The following is a 20,571-nucleotide window of genomic DNA, read 5'->3' on the forward strand; positions in this document are numbered from 1 at the left end:
GCTACCAAGATGAATGAAAATTCTGCACTAAGGTGATACACCTGGATCAGTTACCTGACCTCTATAAATATTTACAGATGGTGTACAAAGGCTCAAATTATCTGAATTGTAAAATTATATAATTTATGTAGTCTAAGCCTTTGGTAATGCAGAAATCCACAACTAAACTGTACCTTGTGGCTCTTATTCCTGGTTCATTATAAAGCAACAGATTCCTGGCTACTCTACTAGAACCATCAGTGCAAGAAGTGCTGCTGCTTAATGCTAGGTTAGTGACTGGGAAGCACTGGATGGTCAAAGATTTAAGCTGACCTTGCATGTTTCATTGAAACCTGGCTGAACAAATAGTTGGGTGTCAACCTGTCAATATCATCAACTTTCCGAGAGCAGCAGCAAGCCAAATCTGACAAACAGGGAGACAGAGTTGCATTGATCTATTGTCACTCTATTCTTCTACTGAGGTAGCCTGTCTATCAGTTTACAAGATTTGAGTGTAAAGGCCCAATGATTATGCAATGAGACATGACTGGGATACCTCCAGATGCTCAACTTCTATATAAGCCTGTCAGGAATTTGAAAACCTCAAATTCATTTGCCTTATTCTTCTCAGGGCAGCGAAGACTGAATTGCATTACATTGATTTAAATGTTGTTTAGTTTTACTTTTAAAAAGTTTTAACCTGTTTTTATATTTTTATTTGTTGAACATTGTTCTGGAAGCCCTGGCAGGCTGAACAGTGACAAACAAACAAAAATGACACTTCTGAGATACTTGGAAGAAGATGGTGGAATAGGAAATGGAAATCTTTCTAGCAATACTCTGCATTAATCAATCCAACTGATTTAAAACATCTTTATTTTCTTTAACACTACACTTCAGTAACATGTAAAAGTCCAATCTAAGATCTGCATTGACTTCAGGCATTTATCAGCCTGTTCCCTCTTAGCAAGGTGTGCAAACTAGTTTCACCTACAGGTACGATTAATCATGGCTAAAATTAATGTAGGAATAACTTAGTAGTGGATTATAATCACTTGGGAGACCAAGAGAAAATGTAAACTTAAAAACAGAAGTGATATAAGAGGTAGGGAATAAACATTCTACAACTGAGTGCTACACGTTAAAATAAGATGCTAGTGCACACCAATCAAGCTGAAATCATAAAAGATTGATTTTTTTTTTCTTACCTGGATTCAAATGGCCCTTGCTTCTCAATGGGCCGCACTCGCTTCCTTGTCACAGACAACTTTGTCAAATCCATGCATTTTGTTTCTCCGTTGTTGTAGGTGAATTCAAGGATACTGTTCCATTCGCCTTGTACTCTACAAACCACAGTGTTGGTAGCATTCTGCTTGACTTCACCAGTAACTCTACAACCCAGCAGTTAAAAGTAAGACACAAAATCAGGTTGGTTAGTCCATGTTGCTTTTACATGGGATCATATTATGCAAATCTAAGACAATGGAATTTGGATGACCACTACTTAGGAATTGCAAGTCTGTGTAAAAAATGAGGTTTCTAAGGTTTTGCTGTGTGGCTAATTTAAAATAGCAATGAAAACAATAAGCCAAAGTTCCTTGATGACTGCATTCTCCTTTTGTGGCTATTAAAGACTGCAGCAATTTTATTTTCTAAAAATAATTGTTTGCAATTACTGATAGCAGGTTCAAAATAAAACTATCTAACCATATGGCTCACCAATTAATACTACAAGTAAAATGAGAAAGAAAATTCAAATAGCATGGGCTATTCACCAAAAGTAGAATTTCAGCAAAGCAGCATTTTTGTTAAAATGCAATACGTGCTATTAGGTCTCATTTTTATGCTTTTCAAGAGGATAATACTTTAAACTGGATAAAATCGATCCACTCAGCAAAGTATTATAGATTTTTCTCACAGCTTGCATAGAAAAAAAACCTTTCCTCTCCTGCTTTATCTTTCTAATGGATCAGTATCTAAAGTCTGAATCATAATGTTCAAGTCAGCAGTTGACTCAGACAACATCTGCATTTAAAAGTGACTCAAAAATATATAGAATCACTATTTGTTGTGTAAAATATCAACTAGCAACAGAGTCACTATGGCATTTATTGTATTTAAGGTTACACAAAGGCTCTTTCAAATATTAATCCATGGTGCTCCCATAAAAATTGTATTTTCAACAAATTTTGCAATATATGCTACACATAGCTGACAAGAATACTTACCGATGAAGTTTACCACCATAGAAGGGCTTTGTGTGAAAAGTAATACTTGCAGAATATCCTGTTTTTGCACAATTAACACTGACTTTTCCTCCTAGTTCTACCCAAGGGACAGTTAAAATTGATCGAGCGTACGCACAAGGCAGGGAAAATGTGTATTCCTCCCCATGTTCCAGTAGACTTAAAATACCTGTAATATAGAAAGGCTGGTATAACATTCAAACAATTCACACATCTCATACTTAATAGGATAAAGAAGGACAGGGAAAATGGGAAGGAGTCCCAGCATATTTCAGCATCATCAATGGGGTGATATTAAAGGACCTTTAAATGGCCACCATCCCCATCATGCATTACCAAGAAACAATGTGGTGTCATGTAAAACATCACAAAGCTACAGTCCCTTCTCTGAACTTGCAGAGAAACTCTACTTGGAAAAAATGGCATTCCTGAAACTGTCATTATTACAATTAGTTCAACTACCATATCTGCAGAGGATATGTTCCAAGCTCCTCCAATTGATATCTGAAACTGTGGATAAGAGGGAACCCTATATTTTGATTATACTTGGGCTGGAAACATATAACAGAATTGCACCGGAGGACAAAGTTTTGACTCTTTATACATATATACAGAGATATGCAAAAAACCGTAATAAATAGGAGAGGTCCGTGTATTACAAAACCCATTATATACACATTAAACCCACAAACACATCCAGGGGGGATATTTTTTGAAGCATTGTCAGTGAAACCATGGATATTGAGTACACAGATAAGGGGATCATACTGTCACTACAATGAAAGAAGTTTTTGGTACAGATATTATTTGGCTCATCTCCACCCTCTTTTCCCATTCAAGATGCTAAATAAATTTAGAATGAGAACAACTGTGACACTTCCACATACCGCCAAGGCGTTTTCTAACTTTCTGACTCTCCCTTTTATCAATATGTCATGGCAGTGACACAGTAACCATTTAGTTCAGAAAAGTAGAACCACACAACTTCAGAAGACAAAAATGCATTTCCTGGACATGATGCCGAGGAAAACTAATCTCTGATTATGCTAATCCTGTGCCTCACCCCAGAGGCAATGATTTACATAATGACCAATGTCCACTAACCAGAGGAGGCGTCTGTGTGCCTGAAATGATGTGCTTAAGGTCTGAAATTAACTGAAATTGTATAAACTAGTATTTATCAAACTCTGTTCCTACAGGTGTTTTGGACTTCAGCTCCCACAGTTCCTAACAGCTGATAAACTGGCTGGAATTTCTGAGAGCGGAAGCCCAAAATACCTGGAGGAGCAGAGTTTGAGAAACACTGATATAAACAAAAGAAGTGGAAAAGCAACAAATGGGATGGAATGAAGTGAATACTACAAATGAATATATAACAATTAGGAAATTGGGATAATATAAGGAGATAAAGAGACACCTTCTGGAAATACAATCACAAGCCTTTTAAAATCTAGTAACAAGACCACCTATGTACTTAAATGATCTCATTCTCCTTGGAAACAAGAACACTGTTTTTTTTAAAAAAAATGCAATTATATATGCCAAGGACTTTGAAGAAAAAAATGAGAAAATTCCACTTATTCAAGACACAGGCATCTTTATTAACAGAGCTCAGGAGTTTGTCTACACTGATATAGAATGTCTTCTTCGGGGTTTCTCAGTGGTATATGAATTAGACAAGGATGATGGGAAAAAGTTTTAAAAAGACATAAATAAAAGAAGACAGTAAGATTTAGCTCAAAACTAAGGCAAGATATATATGATTTTAGAAGTGATACAGAGCGGGATGTCGATTCCGAAATCTCCAGAAAAAGCTGTGCTCCTGAGGTGGAAGTAAAAAACAAAGTATGGAGAAAACCAAACAAAACGTATAGTGCTTTCTTGTTTGAAGACAAAAGACAAAACATTAATGACCATGCTACATCATCTTTCCACAATTTTGGATCCTCCAGATGTTTGGATCTACAACTTTCAGTAATTCCACTCAGCTTGGAGATTGATAGAAATTGTTTGACCTATATTTCATAGACATGGGCCCGACATTTCTTATCGATTTGATTCGTGTTTCCATTTCGTTCCATCCATTCGGATGGCACAGAATAGGAAGACCCCTCTTGAGACAAAAATCAACTCGATACAAAAGGCAGGCGGGAGAGGGTACTGGATCCAAGCCTGCCTTTTGGATCGACATAGGCCCAAAGTGCCAGGTTGCCTTGATCAGTTTTGGGCCTATTGATGCAGGCTTTGGGCCTACATGCCTGGGCCTCGCAGGGCCTGCAGCTGAGCGCCAAGTAAGGAGCGCTCCTTACTCAGCACTCGGCTGCAGGCCCTGCAAGGTCCAGGTGCGTAGGCTCAAAGCCTGCACCCATAAGCCTCACAGGGTCTGCTGCCAACTTTGCAGCAGGACACTGAGTAAGGAGTGCTCCTTACTCAGCACTCATCTTCAGACCCTGCGAGGCCTGGCCGCGTAGGCCCAAAGCCTGCACCCATAGACTCAAAGCACCAGAAATGGATCCGGTCCCTCACCGAATGCCGGGACACAAAACAGATCAAGGTTTGTCCCAAATGCACATGATTAACATTTCATAACATATGGAGAATGAGGAAGGATGTTCTTGAAGTTTCTAAAATGGTGCTCTGAGCAAAAGTGCAAAGAGACCATGAAGAAAAAAGGAATCATTATCTTAACCCCAACCAATCAGAAATTCCCATTCATCCAGATTAATTGTATTTTTCACCTCCCCTCCCCTCCCTGAATAAGCCCTTACACATAGCAAAGCTATTAATCAGCTCAGAAACAGACAAGATATAACGGTAGATTACAAGAGTCCACTCATGTACTTTTTATGTTACATAATTACTAACATCTCAACTTCTGTTATTCAAACAACACTCTCAAAAGGTAAAATAAGATTGCAGAAAATGTTTCTGATTTATGACCATTTAACTATCCCATAGCACAAAATGAACAGAACAATTTCAACCTAGCTTAAAAAGCAAATGAGGGGTGCATCTAAACAGCAGCATTGAATGCAGTTTGACACTATTTTAATTGCCATGGCTCAATGCTATGGAATTATGGGAATTGTAGTCTGATGAAGCACCAGCACTCTTTGGCAGAGAAGGAGGAAGAGCTTGTAAAACTACAACGTCCAGGATGGTGCATTTCTGGAAATGACTGCACAGAAGATTGAGTGTGCCATCTATTGTGCTTCCCATTGTGTGCTTCTCTTAGAGAACATCTACTGCACATTTTGTGACACACTTCACCAGTTGAAAACGTAATAATCTAACAGTGATTGGATGAACAGAAATATATGTTTAATATGGCAGTATTCTGAAGAAGGTAAAACTAATTAGAATGCAAACCTTGAATTACTTAACAAGGAAGCTTTGGGGGCTTCAGAAATCTTAATGTGGGAAATATTGCAGTGTAGATTCATTTAAAATAATTTATAGCTTCTTTTTATAGCGCCTATGTCTATGGAGATTTTATTTTACTGAATCATGCTGGGACTTCTTCTTTGCAATGGCCTATGCGTAACAAAAATAAAGATTTTGGATGGGTTCATGATCTCTAAATTGCATTAAACAGCCTTGTTAATCCCTGGGATTAAAAAAGAGATTTGGATTACGATATACAGTATACTTGAGTATATGTCAGGTTTTTCAGCCCTTTTTTAGGGCTGAAAAAGGCCCCCTTGGCTTATACTCAAGTGAGGGTCCTGGCTGGCTTATACTCAGGTTGGCTTATACTCGAGTATATAGGTAATCAGAGTTATCTTATTAAAGTCTTATTATTATCTTAAATTACAGGTTTATGTAAATATTCAAAAACATTTAACCTACTGATACCTCAATTAATGTAATTTTATTGGTATCTATTTTTATTTTTGAAATTTACCAGTAGCTACTGCATTTTCCACCCTCGTCTTACACACGAGTCAATAAATTTTCCCAGGTTTTTGTGGTAAAATTAGGCGTCTCTGCTTATATTTGGGTCGGCTTATACTCAAGTATATATGGTATTCCCAAGACATCAAAACTGCATTATGCCAGACCATCATATATGAGATCAGTCTTATTTCCCATTTAATTGCAATGTTTTCCACTTACCTTCCCCAACCATTGTCACTCCTATTGACATGCCTAAGAATTTACTCTTTGTCCAGACATGAGCGTTAACACACATCTTCCTCTCCACACATTCAGCATAAAACCCTGAGACTGGAGGATGATGAGAGACTTGTTCTGCTACAAATCTGACTGTGTAACAATCAGACTCTGCTTGGTCCTGTGAATCTTCTGAGAGAGTCCCTTGTTCACAAAGGGAATGGGAGGAAGAGTTACTATTTGTGTCAGATGGTACATGGCTCTTTGCCATCTTCCATGAGCAGTGAAATGTTTCCCCAATGATTGGATTGTATGGCTTTTTTGCAATTGCCCCTTTGCGGCCTTCATGAAAGGAAGTGAGGTAATACTCGACAAAGCGGATCATCCTCTCCTCAGGGCTGGTGCCATTTGAAATTGCAATGAAGAGATCCGGATGGGACATGAAGTCAGCATACATTTCCAACAAAGAGCGCTTCTCTAAAATAAAAGTGGGTAGAACCACCTGAAATTTTAAAAAAGAGGATTTATATCAGGAGCTGGAGATATACAATGCATATTGTATTCTTAAATCTATGGGGGGGGGGGGAACCACAAAAATTTCACTCTTAGAAATTCACAATGAGCAACTCCAAGACTAATCCCTGCGGCTTATTTTAGCTCAAGTAGCAGGCATAGCTTCAACTCTGGACATTGTTAGTTATTTTTGCTTGGCTAACCTCCAAGTTAATTAAATTCTCAGGACATATCCAAATGTGGGTCAACTTCAAGTTTACAGAAGCACATCCGTCTCAATTTGAGAAAGATTAATGCTTTAGTCACTTACTCTTGTTAAGTCCATGCCAAGTTTGAGTTGAGACAGAAGATGTAAGATGACACTACGTTGCTCTTCCACAGCTCCAAGGTCATCTTCTTTATTGTCACATGTATCTTCCACTTCTTCATCTGGGTTTATTTCCTCTGGTTCCTAATATAAATTCCAAAAATAAATGGCCCTTTAAATAATTTACCATCTCAAAGTATTTTGGCTTTTTAACTGAATTCCTCTTCCTCCTAAGCACGGCAGTTTATTCATCCTCCCAAATCCCACAGTGATCAGTCATTGTTCATGTGATATCAATAATTTTTAATTAAAAATTCATTTATATTCAGGTGTACAGCCTATCATTTTAATTGTGACTTAGTGCAAAATTTCTAGGGAATCTGTGATTCTTTCTTTTGATAGGCCTCAAATCTCATCAGCCCTTCCTGCCTAGCCAATGGGTAGTGATGACACCTGGCTGACCACAGATTCCCCACCTGTGATGTAGTGGATTGTAGCTTCAATCAAATAAACCTTTTATTGGCAACTAAAAACAACATCCTAATGAGTAGGGATGAGACTGAAGAATCCATTATTGCTCAGCACACTAGTTCTCACATCCCTGTGGAAGACTGGGTGAAAAAATGTACTTTATGGACCATTTTTAATTTCTAGATTCTGTTTAATATTAGCAGATATTTACAATTTCACTTCTAATAATGAAGCTACAACAAATAAAGCTGATAGTGGATAGTGGGATTTTGACAAATGCCATTAGAACACGATAGTAGTTATGGCTCAACTCTAATAAGAAACATGCTTTATTTTGGTTTTCCGGATTATTGAACCAATCATTAGTAGATTTTCATTATTAAAAAATCAAGGTTCTTATATTCAATATTCATGATCTATTCATCTATAGTAAACATAATGTAGGTACTTTTCAAGATTTGGTGATACACCAATTAATTTGTTATGTTGATTAAAAGATGAACAATTAATCAACTTTAGCATTACTGGACAAATTTGCTGAATAGAAAAAAATCTGACTGTATGGAACTGTGTGAGGGGGTGTATGTGAAATTTTATGGAATATGGTGAGAAAAATTCATCATGAGAAAAAAAGATTAATTTCAATTAATATAATTGAAGTGAAATATAAATTACAAGGAAGATGTTTCATCTGTACTATGCTGAATGATAAGTTTAAATTAGGGTGCTGGAAAAACTGGAGGACAGCCGAGTTCCACAACCTGAAATAAAGTGAATGCGTCAGAGGTAGCTCTCAAGAGTTTTGGATTTTGAGGGTTTTTGGTATGTGCACTTTTAAAATATTTACTACTCATGCCTCCAGATGAGTCCACAAATGGCTCTTAGCTTCTGCAATGGTTTCAGTCTTCTAGCTGTAACAATGAAACAGCTAAAACTAGCCTAGCTTTGGTATTCATCACTTCTCCTAGAATTACTTGAATGTTGCAAGATGTATTTCACACTCCAAGACAGCTCACAAGTAGGTCTACCCCACAAAGAAGATTTTGCAATCCACTGGGGGAATCAATAGTTTGCATTTATCTGTGCATCAGAAGCACTTGAACACTAGGGCTGGCAATATGATCTCCCAGAAGACAACTGTTACCCTAACTGGGGAAATAACTCCACAATTGCTACAGACCAAATACAACAGGAGAATTTAGAAAGATGACCTGGTATGGAAACTCAAAGCTCTGTTAACTCTTATAGCACAAAGGGAACAATATATTCAGTATCATATCTCACCTCAGTTAAACAAGCCTTGGAAGAGGCTGGCTGAAGAGAAAGACAAGCCAAATAATCTTACAAAGAAAAATTGTAGCTGCTTAACCACTATGACCTTTATTCAAGAGTAATCTCCCAGTTCAGGAAAAATGTTGAATTTCCTTTAACTGGAAGAAACAGCACAACTTGAAACCCAAACAAACTGAAACGTGAAAAATTAGAAGTATCATCCCCAATATTCTGTTGCATTATTCCTAAAGACCTGTTAAAAGTAATTTCTTTATTGACTACTAATGTAGCAATGCTTATTGTAGGTCCAGAGAACTGTGCTATAATTCTGCATTTCTTTTTCCAACCAGAAAAAGACCTTCTACCTCATTATCCAATTAGCTTTTTAGGAAACTTTCCCACAAGACAGAACAGCCTGCCATCCTGGTTTGCTCTGATTTTGTACTATATTTGATAATATATGGAATGGCTTACTTGCTTTAACCAACTGGATTTATTGAGCCAAAAGTACATTTGTTCTCCCCAAGACACCTTGCAATCTGAATTGTGTACTTTGGATCAGTTATAGGTAACAATTTTATTTTGTTCATCTTTATACTAAAAGAAGCAATTAAAACCTCCCCAAATATCTTCATTTTATTTGATGGGGCAAAGGCAAGATCATGGAAAAAATATTCACAGACTTAACAGTGTTTTAAAGAATCAACTACAGCAGAAAGTGAAAATGACTGATTTCACTAATCTAGGTCTAGGGCTTTCTATGCTGAACTCTTAATCTTTGTTTATTCTGTCAATGTAAGGGGAGAAAGCCTCTTCACAGAGCTAATAACATCTGAGTTTTCAGCAAGTTCATTAGTGCGCTTTATCTCTATCCATCCACTAGGGAGTGCAACTGACCCAGATTCAGCTTCTTTGGAACAAACTGATTCAAGAGACAGCTACAATGAAATTCTAGATTTTGCTCCAAGATGTTAACAAAAAGAAGTAGAGCACACATGTTAATTGAGCTGGTCAATAGTCATTTACTTTCTTAATTCAAAGTAAGACAGGAAGAAACAGCAGTTTCTCTCACTAAAGAGAAAAGGGGGGGGGGGGGGAAGAGCCTCACTTGCTTGCTACAGTTTTTATTCATGAAGATGCTCCGTCGATTTGATGAAAATAATCATATCAAAAATGGTATTAGTATATCTATTTACAGCTGAGCTGGACTCATATATGTTTCTTTGCACTATCCTTTTGATTTTTTTTGCGGTATTAGAACATATACCTATGTAAACTGTGAGCCCACAACTTGATAGTGTTCTATTAATAAACTTTTAACATGTTATTCAGTTTTAAAAATGATTTTTGTATCTAAATTTGGTGAAATAAATTCCTGTTAAAATGTCACATTTCCCTTACTAATTGTATCCTGAGAGATTTCTGACAAATACACAGGGACTGTGCTTCTAATCTTGGGACTGTTTGTTTATCTATTTTTGTTTAATTTATATCCCACCTTTTTTCCACCCTTACTATGAGTCACAACCTCCTCTTGACAATCTGGTCCATATCTTTTCAAAGCATTATTTGAATAACAAAAGTCAAAATTCTGGAGAGAAGCCTAGCCACTGAGTTAAGCAAAAATACTTTAAGAGATCATATGCAATCTGAATGTCTCTAAACCAAAAGAAAACTTGAGATGTAGGGATTTTTTTTGTAAAATTTGTTCTTACCATTTAACCTGGGTTATGTTCTACAACTCATTGAATTATGCTACTAAATTTACTTAATTAATTCCTATTTCTTCTTATACTTGCTAATGATAAAAGAAAATCTGCTAAAAGGGAAGAAACTTTGGTGTGGTGTTATTTCTTCTGCTTTAACAGCAGCTGAATCGCAGACATTTTAATGATTCCAAAAACAGTCACCTCTTTGTAAGGCAAAAACAGTTCCTTTTGTCAAATAAAGAGGTTAAAAACAAACAAACTCAGTCCACCGGCTTTTACATTACCTTACCCTAGTTAGTTGACTGGATCCTGAAATGTTCTCTTCCTCTGTGACCGATGATGGCTTGTTTTGATCAGCTGAGAAATTCTGATCTGTTCCATTTCTGAAGTGGTTTGGCAGCGAAATCTTGGGTTCCAACCAACTGATAGTTGTTCCTGAAGTGAAAGAGAGCTTACGCTGAAATTTACTCATGTTCTAGGAGTGGCAGGTTTTCCCCCCCCAAACAACTGTTGTCATTTACCCCCTTCCCCCTAAAAAAGACATAAAGTGACTAAACTTGCTCAGCAACAACCAAAAAAGGGTTGGCGCAAAAGAACACCCCTTCTCTGATCATTAGGAGGCGGCCTGTGATTGGGCAATGACGGCACACACACAACACACACACCACTTGCTCTGGAGGAGAAAGAGATGGTGTTATGAAAGGTGTAATCAGACACCAGATAAAGAACCCAGTAAGACTAGGTTGTTACATAATCCTTTTGGACAGGTTGCTGCACCAGCAGTGTAGCAATACTTTCATGAAAAAACAATTACAAACTGTAATTTACTTCTAGGGGGAAAGGCCAAACCTAAACATATTTTTCCAGGGTTTTTTTGTTTTTTTTTGGGGGGGGGGGAGGATACGGAGACATTTCATTTTTTCACAGCTGAAGCATTTGGAAACCACCATCCGTTCATTTAATGATTCTGGTGTCTCCAATTACCTCCTAGCTAATCTATCGGAATGGATACAATTCCTCATCAATAATGAAAATATTCCATTCTGTCCTCAAGGGCTACTGTATGTAGACTAACAAAGTCCTAGTCAAAGAAACACATAAACATGAATAAAGGAACAGGCAGATTGGGACATAAACATTACTGATAACTTGGCATCTGCTGCAGAGTGTTAGATTCTAGGCCTAGCTACTAGACCATACAACATGGAGGAATTCATTTAACAGCAGTTATTTTGGTTGACTGAATTTCTCATATTGTTAAAATGCTGGCCAACTGTAGTAAAGGAAATTCTCAGAAGCTCAAGGTGCTGAAGGCATTGAAATTGTTTTCTTAGTCTCCATATCAATTGTGAGACATTTCACTTGACTATGTAACAGTCATTGTTCTGTTTGAGTAAGAGCCTGGTGCTGGTTTAAACTCACTTTATTTGCACAAAAACAAAAACACATCAAGAAGTTAATTGCAAACAAAGAAGGCAAGTTCAAATGTATATGGAAACAATCTGAATGAAAACTAGAAACATGTAATGATGTTGAATATTGGGGGAGAGAGGCATCATACTTTGGTGATGGATTGGAGTAAAGAAAGGGTTTTCAGTCTTTTGCCATTTCTATCAAGAAGCTATTTCCATAATTCTCAAATCAACTATATAGGAAGTTAAACGATGAGACATCAGGCATTTCTAATCTTACATTTTTCCCAATTGCTTATTGATATATTCTAATTTTTATAGTGCCTAAACACCCTAAAGACATCCAACCCTGTCAGCCCTGCTAAGTACTTGGACAGGAGACTACCAACAAGAACCAGGTACTATAGGCAGCATTTCAGAGGATGGAAATGGCAAAATCATCTCTGAATGTCCTTTGCTTTAAAAAACCCTATGACATAACTGGATCAACCGTAAATCGACAAGTGACTTTAAAACATATGCGTGCACACATACACATGTGCACACAAACAATCTAGTTTTGGAACAGAAGGTTCATAATTGAGTCTGTGCTGCCTTTTACAAACCCTTCTCCATGTACATCAAAGATTAAGACTTCACCCAAAAGAAGCTGAACTCAAAATCAGAATCTGATTCACTATTCAAATTGTTACATACACTGAGAATCGAAACATCAAGTTACAGTACTGAGTGATGTGTCTTTCTCTTTCTAGTTTTGTCTTGCGTCATACTCTCAACTCTTTCATGCAAGTCAGGTAAACCATATAATTCTTCAGTCATTAAATTTAAGTGAAATATCATGGTCTATCTCATCAGTATCTTGCCGCCTAATCTTGCCACAAATGATAGTTTTACATGAAGTTGCACATCAGATGACAAACCTGCCCTACTCAAACCTCTAGTCTAACACAAGACATAGCTATTTTTACATGCTTCCTACAAAAAGTGTTTTGATATGCAGCTGGAGTAGATAGTTAAAATTTCCTATTATGTATTTCAAAGCACAGATTCAGCTCTAATATAGCAAGTCATCAAGTCTTCAGTGGGTTCAAAATACGGCAACCAGATTGGTTATGGGAACTTCCAGGAGTGGACATATCATCCTTATCCTAAAGTCACTCCACTGGCTGCCAATTAGTTTCTGGGCAAAGCAAAATGTTGGTTTTGACCTTTAAAGCCCTACATGGTTTGGATCCAGGTTACCTACAGGATCGCTTTCCCCCATACAATCCGCTACGAACACTGGGGGGTGTCTGCTCCAGCCTGCCAGAACCTGACTGGCAACCACCATCCAGAGGACCTTTTCATTGGCCACTCCAAGACTGTGGAACGACCTGCCAGAAGAGCTCCCACAACTAAATCAGTTGTCATAATTTAAGACACAAGCAAAGACCTATTTCTTCGTGCAGGCCGACCCAGACAGTTTCAATGACGTATTTTAAACTTGCATCTTATATTTAATCTCTGTTTCATGCATTTTAATATGTATTTTGTGGAAATACATTTTAGTATATATATTTTAAGGAATGTTTCAGGTGAATGTGTGTTTTAGCAATGCTGTAATCCGCCTCAAGCCGTGAAGAGAGGTGGGCATGAAATAAAAATTATTATTATTAGTAGTAGTAGTATCATGAATAATTTCCCATCTGATTCAACTGCCTTTGGAACAACTTTCTATGGACTACATACTGCCAAATGTTAGATTTGACAGGGCAAAAAAAGATAGTCATGGCATTTCTATGGATGACGTCATAGTGTTCAAATACTGGAAATCTCACACATTCAATGCCCTAACAACTTGCTTGCATAATTTTTTAAAACTATTTCAGATAGGGATTAAAGCAATTTCCTTCCAATTCTAAGCAATGTAAGAAAAAGAATTTAGACCAGCTCCAATGTATATTTTCATTCCAGTGACAACAAGGGAAGATTCAGGACTAAGAGGGTGTTGAATTTGATCATTTTTGTTCTCGCCCTGTTCAACCCACACACAACCTTTTTCCTCTTCCCACTGTCTAAAAGGTGAGGGATACAGACCTTTCCATACGGTTAGAAAATTATATTAAGATATGATTTCGAGAAGAGCATAATGGCAGCATTCCACTCATCCCATGAAACTATCTCCTAAAAAAGGCTAAATAGTCCTGACTTGCTTACACAAGCATAATCGGAAATGCAGAGCCATGTCTGCATATGAAAAACAGTAGATGGTTAGCAACTGCTTTACCTTTAAAAAAGAACATAAGAGAGGAAATATAACTCACCACTAGACAGGGATCCTTTCTGTTGTGATGCATGCTGTAGTTGGAGAATGTGGAAGCAATCATTTAAGCAATTCATTGTTGCCATGGAAGTTGCCTTGAGCATCAGCAGATCTTGGTCCAAGGAAGAGAAATGACCAGAAGTAGGAAGGCATTCTATGCTTCTTACAAGGTCTCTTTGCTGTCCCTCAGCTTGATACATCTTCTACACACAAATAAAACAAAGGAGATTGTAATTTAGATATCTGAAACCTCAGCAAAACTCTCATTTATGTAAAAAATCCCTTGCTATTTAAAGTAATTCAAAATCCGAATATAACCATATGAAAAGACCATTTCCTTGCTGTTAATTTAAACTTGTGTTCTAATTTCTTCAAGCATCCAAATTACACTAAAGAGAGACTGAAGAGCATTATGTGTTGTACCATGACTGAAATAATGTTGGACATTTTGTTTTCAGCAACTTTTCAAAGTCTTGGGACAGCACAACTAATCAATCACAGAACTCATTCAAAATAACTTGTACCCTTGTTGAATGCAGGTCACATTTTATCAAATCTTCAGTTATGATTGCTCTCTTCTTCAACTAACAGGCATCTTGGTGCACTAGGAAAACTGAACACATACCCCATCTAAAGACTTAGCAATACAAGTGAAGCAGAGATAATACTTGTTCTCTTACTCATAAATTTGTCTATGAGAAAGCAAAATTGGCCCTATTTCTTAATCAACATGTCATCAATTATGACAATTAAAATCAACATACATTTCTTATCCAACTGCACTCATTTATTGCATTTTATCCTAATTATTTCTGCTCGCTTTTCCAACTTTTTTTATAGTTGCTCTTCATTACCATCCTTTCTTTCCTGCCAAAAAGCCAACTTGTTACGTTACCACATCATTTGCTATTATATTTTCGTTAGGCTCCCAAACACCTTAGAATCAATTTTATAGGATAAAATTTGTCATATTTGTCCTTTGTCTATTTAAAGCTGAAGTTTACTTCAATTTTCACTTCAAAAGACCCAAGTGCCTAAGCTTACAGGCACACACACATTAAAAAAACACTAAGTCAATTAAAGATTCCTAATTAAAGATTCTTCATTATCTCTTGATTAAGACAAATTGTCTAGATTCTGCTGAAGACATCAATACAGAGTTTGTTATTTCTTAAGCCTTAATTCAGTCTCATCTCAAAGCTATGTATCATAAACAGGCAGTCACCAAGTTACAAAAAAGATAGGTTCTCTGGGTTTGTTCTTAAGTCTAATTTGTCTGTTAAGTCAGAATTACATTTTTAAAATGCATCTTGAGCCAATTTTTAAAAAGTTTTGGATAGCGTAGGAAAGGATTAACACCCTTTAATGTTTGTTTTGCTGTCTGTGCCCCTGTTTAGAAGATTTCACCTCACTTTCTGTCCCTGTGACAATTGGATTTTGAAAATTTTGGGTTGTCATAGAAACAAGGATTGGTAATAAAGCTTCTGTGGAGACACTTTTTCCCATGGTAACTCTTACATGAGTGATTTTCCTTTCCTAGGAATAGATATCCTCTCACTTCTTGTTGTATTAGGGACAGGAAGTGAGATGAAATATTTCTTATGAGGATACACACAACAGAAAAAAAATCTCAGTGGCTCTAACCCATACTAACCAAAAATACAAAAATAAAATTTGCATGGAGTCCTATTCTAAATGTTCCATCTTAACATATTATTTCCAAGTCCTGAATTTCCTCCCTAAATGCTGCTCTAGTTCCATTGGTTACTTCTTTGCCATGAGAGTCAAGTAACTCTATTATAGCATTTTCACTGCTGTCAAACTGCAGTTCACTAGTAATAGCAACCACAGCTTGCCTGATGTCAGTGATACTGTCATCTGTAAACCCCAAAAATTATTATGTGATTTGGGGGCACAATTTGGTCCAAACTCCTCTAGTATTGGTCTCTTTCACTTCATCCCAAGCATCAGAAATATTTTTGATGGCACTGTAAATGTTATAATTCTTCCAGAAATCCTTTAACATTATCTCACCCTTTTTGGAAGCCCTGACAGCTTGTGATAAATGTCCTTCGCAGGCATGTAAGGGGGGGGGGGGGCTTGAGGGGCTTCAGCCCCCCCCCCCCGAAATTCTCAGGGCGGTACACAAGAAGGTCTTACATTTATTATTTAAACTGTTATGTTTATTCATATCATGATCTGATCACCATGCTCAATATATCCCATATGCATGGGGGTATTGGGATAATGATACAAAAGGTTTGCTAGGGAGATCCTGTCTCACCCAGACTCAGCCCCCCCCCCCCCCCAAATCAAAATCCTGGCTACCCTACTGGTCCTTCGTAAATAATAGGCCTTAAAGGCAGCTATGACTCCTTGATAAATTGGCTGGATTAGTGATGTGATCTTGCAAGGTAAAATAGCACTTTACATTTGGGTGCTGGTCACCTAAAGTGTTTGGATATCCAGGGAAATTATCAAGGAGAATTTTGAAAGGAATATTTTTGCCCAAACAATTATGTTCAGCAGAGACAAATTGGTTTAAAAACCATTCTTCCATGATTGCAACTGTAATCCAAGTCTTTCAAATTGCCCTCCAAACAACAGGAAGAGATGCCTTAGTGACATTATGTAGTGCCCTTGGATTTAGGGTAGTGGTTCTCAACCTGTGGGTCCCTGGGTGTTTTTGCCTACAACTCCCAGAAATCCCAGCCAGTCTACCAGTTGTGAAGATTTCTGGGAGTTGAAAGCCAAAGCACCTGGGGACCCACAGGTTGTGAAACACTGATTTAGGGAGTGAAATATCAGTAAAGGCTTGAGCTTTAAATCCCCAGATCCATTATCCCCAAGTACTAAAGTCAGCCTTCCTTTGACACCTCATGTCTTGGTGCACATTTTTCCTTTTTCAAAATGTAAGTCCTCTCAAGCATTTTTTCCAAAAATAACCCAGTTTTATCTACATTAAAAATATGGTCTGGCAAATAACCTCCATTGTCAATATTATCATCCAATATCTTGGGAAAATCATTTGCAGCAATTTTGTCAACACTCGCTGCATTATCTTGAACTTTAACATTATGCAAACTTGCTCTTTCTTTAAAGCAATTGAACCAACTCCTATTTGCAACAAATTCTTCATTGCAATCGCCTTCACTTGCTGTATGAGCAGCTTTTAGAATGTTGAAAAGGCTTTCAGTCTTCTCTTACACTAAAGAAAGACTCATAGCCATACTACGCTGATTTTGGTCTTCTATCCAAATTGTCAACAGCCTTTCTATCTTGATAATTAAGCCACTGTATTTCTTGTTGATAATTGTAGCATTCATTGAGGTGTAGCTTTTCACATTCTCCATTTTTCTGTCTTTTTCTTTTACGAGGGTTGAAGAAAAAGTAATGCCTCCACCTTCATTACTTAGGTTTGGATGAAAATATTTTAATAAATCAAACTCAGAAATAATCCTTAGAATTTGCTCTTTAACTATCACTATTCACTTTTCCACATAATCACCAGACAATTGGATACATTTCTGCCAACGATGAACAAGTTTTCTGAAGCCATCACGGAAGAAGTCGACACTCTGTTTCCGCTACCAGCATCTCACAATTCTCTCAATGTCTTCATCAGAAGCATAATGATGTCCCCACAGATCTTCTCTCATTATCGGGAACAGATGGAAGTCAGACGGTGCTAAATCTGGACTGTATGGAGGATGCCTGAATCATCGTCCTGGATCAATCTGTCAGCCTTTTGCTTGTGAAACTCGATGGTTGCTGTCAAGTAAGTCAGATGTTCCCCTCTCAATATCTTTAAACTTTCTCACCCAACGACGCACAGTACTCACATCAACACAATCACCATAAACAGCTTGCATTTTCTGATGAATCTCCTTTTGGGGTGACACCTTCTGCTGTCAATAATTCAATGACTGCACATTGCTTAAGTTGCATTGACTGACCATCTGCGCAGGGACTTCGCACTTTAACAACACAAATGTTCAATGCTAAGGCTTCCCGCCAAATGGAACTGTAGAGGAGAGTCTACTGAACAAGCCAGTACCTGCCGCATACCAGTACTGCCATCTGTTGAGGAGTTACAAAGGTGGAGGCATTACTTTTCATTCAATCCTCGTAAAATTGTTGTGACTGCTGACCAATTGCAACCAAATGCTTTGCCAATGGATGATGGAGTTTCATCTCTCTCTGTTCTCTTTATGATTTCTATCTTATTTTCCAAGGTGATGGTTTTTCTTTTCTTTTCTGTTATCACTAACACATGCATCAGATTTGCGTTTTGGAAGCATTCCTGGAAGGTGAAGACAAAAAGGGAAGCTTAAATGCTGCAGCTTGGTGTAAGGGAGCCTCCTGGGTCCAATTCAGACTCAGTGAGAAGGCAGAAGTAAAGCATATTCACAGAACTATATAGAGAATTGCAAAAAGGAGCAGCAAATGCACAGGCAAAATGGAGTAGCAACAAAAGGGAACTGGCCAGGCAAAAGGAAGCTTCTCAACTCACTCCCTTGCTGAAAGGCTCCCTCACTTTCCTCTGCGGCTGGGGCAAAGGTGGCTGGCAAAAGATTAGGGAGGAACATGAAGCTAGCTCCACTAATTCCTAACCAGCTGCCCTCAACCCATTCATATCTACAAGTTGTTCATAAATCGTATGTTCATAACTCAGGTTATATATATCCATTTATATTTTGGAAGACTTCTCTTGTGGCTTAGAACATCCCTTAATTTTGCAGTTGTGTTTTCATACTGAGGGCTTCCAAGTGTAGACTACAACTCCATCTCCAGTCAGCATGGATAATAAGAATTGTGCAGGATGATGAAAACTATTGTGTAACATATCTAGGGGAAATGATTCATGGACTGCCACTTTGTCAATATTCAGAAAAACTGAATCATACAATATTGCCATTCAAATGACCCTGGATGCTGAAGGAAGCTTTATGTCTATGTTTTGATGCAAACTTGACATATTCTAATCTCTTAACCCCAGCAGTTAAAGGTTACGGATATTAATTTTTCCTCTGTCCTATTTTAAGTAATTACTCCTTTTATCATTAGCACTAATTACATCAAATGCTCCATTTGCAATGATCTGAATATTAGAATCATGGATTGGAAGAGACCTTGTGGGCCATCCATTCCAACCCCCTGCCAAGAAGCAGGAAAATCACATTCAAAGCACTCTCGACAGATGGGGATCGTTGAGGATAGTTGAACTATTGAGGATAGTTCAACCAAGTGTTGAAACTAAGCTTCGATTGCATCTATCTGCTGCCTGAAACAGACTTTAATTCTGGTTTTTTTAAAGGCCTGAAGATATGCAAAAAAAATACAAGAGAGAAGTAAACAATATTAATGCTCTTCCACAATATGCCCTAATTACTGAATTAGTTGCTCAAGAGATGCTGCAAAGCGACACCTATCTAGAGTAAGCTGATACTGCAAGATGTAAAAAAGATTCAGGTCATCCAAGGGTTGGGCTAAAGACTTCTTGTCAAGTTTCTGAAGCAAGCTGGATTTCTTTTCCCCAGTTGCAAAAATATCCCCTGCAATAAACTCTGAGGAGGCAAAGAAACAAATATGCATCCAAACTCCTTACAATTACAGAGTACAATTCAAAATCATTGCAAATACTAAGATTCTAAGCAAAAATAATAAAATATACTGCCTTATATTTATTATGACAAGCCCTTCCGGCCACAGTATGGATTATTATCCAGAAATTCAGTAATACAGATATGCATATTGGAGCAGGAAAATTGCAGACAGAGAGATCAGAAATCAATTAATGCAAAAATATTGATAGGGATAATTCCAGTTTTAACACTGGCTATTCGATTTTTTTTATTATTTTTTTGCTGACAGCAGAGATTCATGCAATGTGATAAGAAATCTTTGTCGATACAAAATTCTCTCATAGACTAGAATCTTCGGAGGAATAATTCAGCAATCATTTGTAGTGACCATTGGAAGTACTCCATTTTGGAGAGTAAATATGCTAAACCATTCTTAACCACAGTAACATAGTACGCAGAGAAATAGCCATGTTCATCTGCATGGAAAGATACAAGAGAATCCTGTAGCACCTCAAAATGATTCTAGGACAAGCTTTCAAAGTCCAAATTCAAGTTCACTTTATTACAGTCAATGACCAGTTTGAGAGAAGAGAGACATAGTCCCATATAACAAGCTTCCAAAGAACTTGGCTTATTTTATTTTATGTAGTTGATGAATTACA

At 37.4% G+C, this 20,571-nt stretch overlaps 1 protein-coding gene across 1 annotated transcript in view; it reads right to left on the bottom strand.

Annotated features, from left to right (window-relative positions):
- The window catches only part of osbpl11 (oxysterol binding protein like 11), a 72,232-nt gene that overhangs the window by 4,053 nt on the left and 47,608 nt on the right, over positions 1 to 20,571 (bottom strand). Inside the window, exons 6-11 of the mRNA XM_003214879.4 lie at positions 14,326 to 14,527; positions 10,900 to 11,045; positions 7,162 to 7,302; positions 6,342 to 6,840; positions 2,208 to 2,394; positions 1,188 to 1,370 (exon numbers count right to left, since the gene is read on the bottom strand). Coding sequence (XP_003214927.2) covers positions 1,188 to 1,370; positions 2,208 to 2,394; positions 6,342 to 6,840; positions 7,162 to 7,302; positions 10,900 to 11,045; positions 14,326 to 14,527 — 1,358 coding nt within the window. The remainder of the gene's footprint in view (positions 1 to 1,187; positions 1,371 to 2,207; positions 2,395 to 6,341; positions 6,841 to 7,161; positions 7,303 to 10,899; positions 11,046 to 14,325; positions 14,528 to 20,571) is intronic.

The sequence above is a fragment of the Anolis carolinensis genome, chromosome 1 (assembly GCF_035594765.1).
Source record: "Anolis carolinensis isolate JA03-04 chromosome 1, rAnoCar3.1.pri, whole genome shotgun sequence".
NCBI lineage: Eukaryota > Metazoa > Chordata > Lepidosauria > Squamata > Dactyloidae > Anolis > Anolis carolinensis.